This window comes from Rosa rugosa, chromosome 7 (assembly GCF_958449725.1).
Source record: "Rosa rugosa chromosome 7, drRosRugo1.1, whole genome shotgun sequence".
Lineage (NCBI taxonomy): Eukaryota > Viridiplantae > Streptophyta > Magnoliopsida > Rosales > Rosaceae > Rosa > Rosa rugosa.
Genome location: NC_084826.1, coordinates 19,709,751 through 19,719,300, shown reverse-complemented (window position 1 = coordinate 19,719,300; position 9,550 = coordinate 19,709,751). Strand labels below are relative to the sequence as shown.

Below are 9,550 nucleotides of genomic sequence, written 5' to 3'. Positions count from 1 at the left end.
TAATGTAATGAGGTATTTTACAAAGCTCCCTATTTTTAAATCTTTTAACCGAAAATTGTTAAGTTAGTTTATTATGGTATAAGAATTAGCCCAACAACTCTGCAGTCCAAACACTAGAAAACTTTTTGCAATTAGGGCAAGTTCACCCGTTGGGTCACCAGGTCACCCACTATTCACTACTTTTTAGTGTTAATTTCGTGCCCTGGGTCACGAGCACAGTGTATTTCGTGCCCTGGGTCACCCGGTACAGTGTTCTGGGTCACCATGGTGACCTGCACAGTGTATTTCGTGCCCTGGGTCACGAGCACAGTGTATTTCGTGACCCAGAGAATGAAAATATACACTAAAAACCAGTGAATAGTAGGTGACCCGGTGACTCAACGGGTGAACTTGCTCTTAGGATAGTGTGGGACTGTTCAGTGTTCACTGTGGTAGACAAAAACTGAGCAAAATACCTACATTTATAAATGAAATGACCCATAAAGAGAGAAAGATAAGATTTTCAAAGGGTGTGAGCTGATCAAAGGGACGCGACTCTTGAGGTCTTCCCTGTCAGTTTTATGATGTCGTGGTTGTCGGGATGCTTTGTTTTCCTCCGCGCAACAGACAAAACAAATAAGGCAAAACCTCAAATGTGGGAGTTGAAAGGCACATTCATCTGTTTTTGTATTTATAGAAATTTTTAAGCCTATTATAATTAGATTATATGTTTTGATGAAAACAGAGCTAAGATAACTTGGATTAGAGGGATATTTTACTTCAAAACACAGCAATATTAAACCAACATTCCCATAAATTATTGAAGGTAAAGGTGGACATTGTGATATTCCTATTCCTTCTTCCTCCTCCTCATTCTCTTTTTAGCTATTAATCATTGTACACCACTGAATTCTAGGGTGTTCAATCCATTTGCCGGCTTCCTGCTATGAATCTCTGAAGTGGGATTCTCTTGTTGGGAAAGTCGGAGCACGATCTGCTGCATGAATGTCTCTTCTTCTCTGAATTTCTTGACTACCAATTGTAATCCCTTAATGGAGGTAAACCCTTAAACCTTTTTTCCTTTTGGGTTTGATTAAAGTTTGTTCCTTTTTCTTGTGTGATTGAAACTTGATTCGGTTCTCTTATGAATGGTCTTTCATATGATCATATTTTCATCTGGGTTTCATGTATTTGAGTTGGTATATGTTATGCGGGATGAACAAATGGATGAGATGGATGAATGTACGTATTGATTTTCATGTAAAGGACTTTGTACAGAGGAAACCATACCCGAGTAAAAGAAATCAGCTTTTCAAACTTGCTCATGTTATCCATGATTTTGTTGTTAAAATCTGAAACAGAAATATGAATTTTTTTTCTGTTTGTTCTGGGGTCATCAGCAAGTTAAAATTGCTTTAATTCACAATAATGGATGATCGCACTAAATATCGCAAGGATATACATTAGTTCTGAAGCAGCTATAGGTAAATTGTAATGTTTTTCCTCTGTTTTGGAATTACATTGATGCAGGACATCCAGAGTGTTATTCATCTCAGGTAGAGCTGTAAAAGATATAGTGTAGCTTTTTGAATTGTGGCACCCTACACGAATCTCTTGGAGTTCTCCAACAGATATAATTATTCACCTACCTCGGTTTAACTTATTTGAAAAAGGGGTGATTTCGATTTGAATGGTTGATGAATGATTATAAAGTTTGTGTGCGGCGCATGAAATTGAAGTCTCACTCCATTTAGATCAGTTTTCAGAGAATACAATTTATCATTGTAGTGAAATGTTACATCTTTCTAAGATGGATAATTTGAACCGATGGATTTTGATATGGACTAAAAATAACTAGAGGACAGCCGTGGGGGTTGTGGCTGTATGCTAAGAAATAATTTCCAAAGATTTTAGTTGTGGATATGGTTCTAGGGCTAAATGGAGTGAGACTTAAGAGACTCACCTCGCCAGCCTCAGTTAGTAGGTTAAGGCTCACTGAGCTGGGGCTTATAATTTGGCAACTCAAAATTATTTGTATCTGTAGCTTTTGTTGGTTTGGTGTCTGCTGCAAATGTGTTATTTGTGTTTTCTTTTACCATTCAACGTAGGGACTGAGATTGGTCTAGACTTTGAAAATGGATCCTTACTCTCTTTGGGTTTTAGTTATGCTGCGTTTGATGAACCCTGTACTCTACTGGTCAATGCTGAAACTTGGTTTTGTGTATTAAAAGGTTCCGGATATGGCGGAGGCAAAGAAGGCTGAAACTCAATTAATATCAGCTGCTGCTTTTGTGGAAGGGGGAATACAAGATGCATGTGGTGAAGCCTGTAGCATATGCCTTGAGGATTTTTGTGAAAGTGATCCTTCAGTGGTACTATATCAATTTTATGTACTCCTGTTTCATCTGTTGCAGTGGTAATATAGATTATCATGTGTTTAGAACAGATGATAATCTATAAGCATTGTATTTCACATGTTTACCTTACAAAGATGTGCCTTCAATTCCATTCCTGTGTGTTTTATATGCAGCTGACTACTTGCAAGCATGAGTTTCACTTCCACTGCATCCTGGAATGGTATATAACTCATCTTCAAATGTTTAATCACTCTTTATTTTTCTTTTCTGTTATGGTTGTTACTAAAACTCAATTAGTGATCTTACTTTTTATTTGTTTTTGTCATTGATCTTTGATATATACTTGCATTCATTTAAGAAGAGATAATGTCATTTCATCAGGTCATTCTTTTTCTCAATTGATTATATAACTGTTAAAATTTCCTCTTATGTATGGTTCGTTTTCATGAAAACGTAAAATCGACTCTGACTTGAAGAAGATGTCATTATCGTTGGTTTTAATCTGCTTATGAGAGATCCATTGACATCTTTCTTGGCTTAAAGAAACTGTTTGTGCATTGATTCGTTGTGTTTTTTTTCCCCCTTCTTTATTCTAACTTTCTTCCATCATTAGTTCATCAGTAAGTATTCAAATTGTGAACATATTATCTAAGCGTATTTGCTTAACGGATTAGCAATATGTAATTTTTGTAAGATAATTGTTCAGTGAAATAGTAATGGATAAACGTACATCAGTCTTAGAGTCTAACACACTGTTACATATATAGGTGCCAGAGAAGTTCCCAATGTCCGATGTGTTGGCAAGCCCTTAGCCTGAAGGATCCTTCCAGGTTCACTTTTGTCATTATCTAATTGACTTGTATTGTTATTGCTTACCTGGATTTAACTCAAATGCATATTTGTGGCAGTCAAGAATTACTGGAGGCAGTAGAACGGGAGAGGAGCATTAGGGCCACATCAAGAAACGCAGCTATATTCCATCATCCCACCCTTGGCGAATTTGAAGTGCAGCATGTCTATCATCTATCTTGTTCTTTATTCCTTTCTTTGATGAAATAATTCCATACATTCTTTGTAACACTAGAAGCTCTGATCTACTTCTGTCTGTCCAATAGAAAAGAATTGATGAAATTAAACGTAGAAATTTAAAGCTTCAGGAGTTATATTAATGTGGTCATGTTATGAATGCAGTTACCTGTGGGTACTAATGATGCTGACCTTGAAGAGCGTATCATCCAGCACTTGGCAGCTGCTGCTTCAATGGGAAGGGCTCACCACACTGGTAGAAGGGAAGGCCAGAGGAACCGGTCATCTGTTCGTGGTCATCCACACTTCTCAGTGATTTCCACTCATCATAGTGCACCTTCACTTGGTCATGTTTCTGCCTCGGGTGGGGAGAGTGAACCAGCTACCATAACTGCAGCAAGTCCATCTATCCCACTTACATCAGGTGGAAATGAATCATCACGATGGAGTTCACAAGTTTCATCTGTTCAAACTGATGGGTTTTCTTCCTCCCCATCTGGGCCTACACTCATGCAAAGAAATCGTCAAGGAGTTCCCTCTAGTCGCTGGTAGTCATCGTTTCCTTGTTACATTTATGTTAATAGTGTCGATCAGTTTTATTGTATGCTATTCGTTGCTAAGCATTTGTATCTGTTTGTAGGAGCTCTACTAGTCAGTCCTCACCAATGGATCAGGAAAGTGCAGGACCATCAGATCTTCAGTCTATTTCAGAGTCTCTGAAATCAAAATTCAATGCCATGTCAATGAAGTATGATACATGAAGTGAACCATTTTTCTATTTTGAACTTCATTTGACTACTTCGATCATTTGACTACTTCGATATTTTGTTTGATTGACCATTTTCACTTGTTTTACCCAAGATATAAGGAGTCATTTTCAAAAAGTACAAGAGGCTGGAAGGAGAGGCTGTTCTCTCGTAGCACTTCTATGTCAGAACTTGGTTCCGAAGTCCGGAGAGAAGTCAATGCTGGAATTGCTAGTGTATCTCGAATTATAGAGCGCCTTGAGACCAGAGATAATAGTAGAGTTGACCAGGATCCTGTAGCAAATCCAACAGCAGATGGTTCTTTGACTGACCAGGGAAACCAGAACAGTGCTGAGAGTCATGGACGAAGTTTGACCGACAACAATAGGCCTGCGACAACTTGTGCTGCAGGTCCTGCTTCCAATTGATAAGGCATTAATTGTTTCAGCAGTGCATCTATCCTCAGCATTTTATTATATGAGGTGAGTAATGGCATTGGCTTCAATTTTGTCGTTTCAGTCTCAAGTAAAAACCACTTCATCTCCAATGCCAGCATATTTGCAGCTTCATTTATTCTTACACCTATCTTACTGATCCAACTTAGAAGTGTAGTTTCGATTTTAAGGTTGTTTACCTTTTTCTGCAGGCATGACATGCTGAGGATGAGATGCCTTGCACTTCAGGCTAGAGTTAAAGAGCTGTGAATGAAATCAAATAAGGAAGAGCAAGTCTTGAGATGAAGTGTTCAATCTGGACAGTCGACATATATAAATGGGTATATATTTGTATGTAAATATGTTTCTATATATAACCCAATATGTAGTGCTTTAATTATGTCTGAATGATCTGATTCTTGGCACTGATTTATTTTGAATACCAAGTGTCGAGACTTCTGGAACCCTTTCCAAGTATATGACTCATGGTAAAGCTGCAGAGCAATATGCCATTACACATTAACAAGTATCGTCTAATAAGGTAGAAGCGTTTATTAGACTCTCTGTGGCTTGCCAGCGTAACTCGTGTCATGATGGTTTCGAAGGGTTGCTATTCCAATCTAAACTCAGTCATGACTCATGAATGCTGTAATTTAAGTGGCAAAACACTGCATAAAACAGAGCTGCCCATTTACCACTTCCGATAAATAAGATCATCATTAGAGTAAATATATATAATTCTCAGTTGAGTAATTAAGTCTACGATCGTGTTTGACTCATATATTAAAAGAGTACTGTAGAATTTTCGAGCTTTCTGTAATAGACTATTTACTTTTACCACTATGATCGAAGTCGACTCACCTGTTGTCCTCCCATGATCAGATATGTTGAGCTTTTTCATTTACTATCATGGTTTAAATCGTAATGAATTTTATATGACTAGCAAAACAAACTAATATACATGATTGAAAACTGATACATTTTGGTGAACCGGTTCAATGAACTTCAAACAATATGATGTGGTTGGGGGTATTTGGATGTAGCATAAGTTCTATTGACCACGAAAGTTGTATGTAAATTGGTCATACAAGTTTCGTTAGGCAAAAGTTTATGCAAATAGCTAAATTAAGCATGAGAGTTTCATGAATGATGAATCACTCGGTAGATCGACTCAAGGGGCTTGTACATATTAGATAAAATGTTTTGCGTATATTGAATCCTTGCAATGGTTAACTGGAAAGTGGAAGAAGCTACAATTTGTTGGGATTATGCTTGTATTTTTTTTTTTTAGAATGGGATTATACTTAGTATTAATATGGGATATTGAAGAAAACTAATATAGGTGGGAAAGACTAAAAAGAGCCTACACGTTCAATTTAGTGTTTCTGTTCATGGTTAAGTCTATGAGAACTACCGTAATTAGGAACATGTCTTTCTTAATTCTAGATTACTATAGATTTTTACTTTTATTTTGTCATGTAATTTTAGTTTTGTTTCCTATTGTACTAACAGGTATCTCTTCCTATCCAATATGGATGTTTTATGTAACCACCTTTTAAGCTCCAGTGACGATTTGTTCGAGATTCAAGAATTTGGTTTTGTTTAGCCAAGTTTTTCTTTGTTGTCTTTTGGTTGTTATTTTGGCCTATTTGAACATGTTGAATTTTAGATTTTATAGTTACAAAATATTTTTATTTTAAAAAAAATGTCTAATTTAATCCTGAGTACATTTTACCAACTACTCATAAGTCTCTGATCAACAAAACTATTCACTCGAACCGAGATCATCCTCTCATTCTGATTTATTTCAAAAAAAAATATTTCATAATTTATATTTCGATCAAAAATTTTTGGCTGCATTGTTCAAGGCATTTGAGTATGAGTAATGATATTCCCAAATAGAAATCAATAGATTATTTCGACCGATAAGCCCAACAATCTTATCATCGCCAATGAAGTGTATCATTACTTGAACAGCAGGAAATGACCAACTAATCATGACTTCATGAGCAAGCCCTCAAGTTACACATGAATATTATCGTGTCGAATGAGATTTTCTTAAAGCCACTTTACTTCAAATTGATTTTGTTAACCAGACGGTTAAGTTGGTGCTAGTTTGTGTATATATTCGGCCTCTTTTTCAATCCTGGTCAATAGCAAAATAGTAAAAGTAAAATGCATGAATTATATTGAATAAACCTTCAAAGTATCTGCAATCACTTTTCTAAATAAATTTAATTATAGAATCAAACATAGTATTATAATAATAATACGAAAAATTTCTCTCGTAAAATCTCTATAACTAATTATTTAGAATCAAATAATAGTATCGTTGTCAAAAAAAAAAAAAAAAAAAGAATCAAATAATAGAGATGAGAGGAGAGGAAAACGGCGAGTATAGATTACAAGAAAACAACTCACTATGCTCTAGAGCCTTTCCGAACCCAGAAATAATAAAGCACAGCTTCAGAGCTTGATTGTGAACACAGAGTTGTATTTGGAGAGAGAGAGAGAGAGAGAGAATGGGGGACTATCACTATATCTACAAGGACTTGGACGGAGCCTCCACCCAGTGGGACGATATTCAGGCAAAGCTCGGCAATCTTCCGCCGAAGAAGCCGGCGTTTAAGCCTCCGCCCTTCACTCCGGCCGACGACGAAGCCTCTCTTCCCAAAGACAAGTCTTGGATCGATGACAAGACCGAGCAGGACCTCGAAGATCTCGAAGACGATCCCGATCTCGACGACGATCGCTTCCTCGAGGAATACAGGTAAAGCCCTCCACTTTCCTTCTCCAATTTCCAACTCAATTCTTCCCATCTTGTTAGAATCACCAAAAAAGATTAGCGTGGTTTTGTTTGGTAGGAGGAAGAGGCTGTCTGAATTGAGAGAAGCAGCGAAGGTTGCAAGGTTTGGGTCAGTGGTTCCGATTTCGGGATCAGATTTTGTGCGCGAGGTTTCGCAAGCTCCACCTGACGTTTGGGTGGTGGTGATTCTCTACAAAGAAGGAATTGCAGAGTGTGGATTGTTGATGCAGTGTCTGGAAGATTTGGCAACCAAGTACCCAGCAACCAAATTTGTGAAAATAATATCCACAGACTGCATTCCTAACTACCCGGATCGTAATCTTCCCACTCTTTTAGTGTACAACAGTGGCGCTGTCAAGGCCAATCACGTTGGGTTGCGCAGCTTTGGTCGGAGGTGCACACCTGAAGGTATCTGTCTCGTTTTGAATGCCGCTTTGATTTACTTATTCTTTTGTATCTGGACAGTTTGATAGGTCTTATCCACTCCAAAAAAATAAGAATATAGTTTTTAGCTTCTCTGTGGACTATGAAATTGCAAATGAACTGGGTAAAAAGTAGAAATCTTTAGAATGGATGGCAGGATGCATATTTGAGCACGAACGAACTTGAAAGTGGGTGAATGTTATTATAGTTGGCCAAGTTTTTTGTGCAATACATGGCTTCTTGCGGTTTATATGGAATTGCTGCAACTTCATCTACTACTTACGAGTGTGTGTGTTTTCCTAAATTAAGTAATACACACCCTTAGCATGAACTTTTGGAAAAGGATTTCAGTAACTGTTTCTAGGTTAAATTCCATAATGTTTCTACGGGAAATACACTTTTGAATGGAATAGCATATTGGCCTGCTGTACGGTTGAAAACAGAGGACTGTTTCGTTTGATTCGGGTAGCAAAGAGTTTCAAGAACTCATGGTGCCAGATATTATTTCCGCTAAGGGTAGGGCTCTTATTGATGTGTGCAAAGAATCAATTTGTGTCTTTCGTTGTTATTGAACATGATTTCACCTCTGGAGGAGAAATCTATTGGCCGGTGGGTTTTAGCATAGATGATGAATTACTCCTTAAAGCTGGACATTTAAATGCACGCAAATCATTCTCTATACTCCTCTTGCAAACAATACCGTTTATAGAAGCAAATATGTCTCTTCTTCAATACATACAATTAACTTCTTTTGTTTATGTAGCTCAAATACTTGAGCTGATGATCATGATTAGCGTTCTCTTTAGACTTTGGCCTTGTTATTGAAATTATCAATGTCTTTTCTATTGAATTGTTTCTATGTTCTCCTGAAATGCTAGGTGTGGCATTAGTTCTCTGTCAATCAGATCCTGTACTTAATGATGGGCAGAGTGTTAATGGTCGATCAAGGGAAGCTGTGATTGAGGGAGTTCGCAAGAGGTTCATAGAGAAAGTTGTGACACAACATGAAGATAAGGACGATGGATATTCAAGTGACTAGAACATTAGTAACTGTATGTCGTTTTCTTGAAGAATTATGTTGTTTTCTTATCAGGGCTTTTGGAAGAGTTTGAGTTTATATGAATACTCCTGTTTTGTGAATCATCTTGCTGCTTGCAAAACTTTTTTCATCATCTGTGGAAGATTATGATTTAATGGCATTAACCTGAGTGACCTATAATGTGAACCGCGCATTGTGTGAGATGGATGGCGATGTTGTTCAGAACCAACACTTTCTTGTTTGATTAAAAGACATAATGATCCTTTCAAAAAAAAAAAAAGACATAATGATCATTGACTAATCAAAGTTGGCTTCTGTTTTTTTTTTTTTTTTTTCAATTAGTGTATCTTAGGCTTCCCTTAAACCTTTCATTGCATATTTTAGTTTTTGTCCACATTCACTAGATAGTCTAAAACATGGTGGTTTTTGTATCTTGTCAGTATTTTGCATGTGAATATATATATTCTCTATAAAAGAAAAAATTATACTCTTGGATTAATCATCATGAAAACTGTATGCGAGTTGCTGAAATGGAACTTTCGTGACCCAAATTCATTTCATTGATCATCACTATTGTATGGTCATTTCATTGAACGTATCTTAGATGTCATTTTTGTATATATAGAATATTGTTTAGTGATGAGATGGTAAAATGCACTACAACTCTGTTATGATGACATTCAAATATATTGTGGAATTACTTGCAAAATAACCAATTTAATATACCGAAAAATTGCGGA

At 36.8% G+C, this 9,550-nt stretch overlaps 2 protein-coding genes across 5 annotated transcripts; both read left to right on the top strand.

Moving 5' to 3' along the window:
- Nucleotides 1-592: 592 nt before the first annotated feature.
- Nucleotides 593-5,019, top strand: LOC133722493 (E3 ubiquitin-protein ligase RHF2A-like). 4 transcript variants are annotated; one of them, XM_062149378.1, is made up of 11 exons: nucleotides 593-634; nucleotides 725-805; nucleotides 896-1,037; nucleotides 2,211-2,351; nucleotides 2,510-2,556; nucleotides 3,104-3,166; nucleotides 3,245-3,350; nucleotides 3,528-3,910; nucleotides 4,003-4,110; nucleotides 4,224-4,590; nucleotides 4,755-5,019. In XM_062149378.1, exons 3-10 carry the CDS (start codon nucleotides 981-983, stop codon nucleotides 4,534-4,536), a joined length of 1,218 nt encoding a protein of 405 aa, XP_062005362.1. In that variant the 5' UTR covers nucleotides 593-634; nucleotides 725-805; nucleotides 896-980; the 3' UTR covers nucleotides 4,537-4,590; nucleotides 4,755-5,019. The 4 variants fall into 4 exon arrangements, with proteins under 4 accessions (XP_062005362.1, XP_062005364.1, XP_062005361.1 ...); XM_062149380.1 differs by lacking the exon at nucleotides 593-634 and having other exon boundaries at nucleotides 658-805; nucleotides 3,245-3,341; XM_062149377.1 differs by lacking the exon at nucleotides 593-634 and having other exon boundaries at nucleotides 660-805.
- Nucleotides 5,020-6,924: 1,905 nt separating this feature from the next.
- LOC133720786 (uncharacterized) lies at nucleotides 6,925-8,943 on the top strand. Its single transcript, XM_062147256.1, has 3 exons — nucleotides 6,925-7,312; nucleotides 7,407-7,756; nucleotides 8,650-8,943. Exons 1-3 carry the CDS (start codon nucleotides 7,065-7,067, stop codon nucleotides 8,808-8,810), a joined length of 759 nt encoding a protein of 252 aa, XP_062003240.1. The 5' UTR covers nucleotides 6,925-7,064; the 3' UTR covers nucleotides 8,811-8,943.
- The last annotated feature ends 607 nt before the right edge of the window (nucleotides 8,944-9,550 follow it).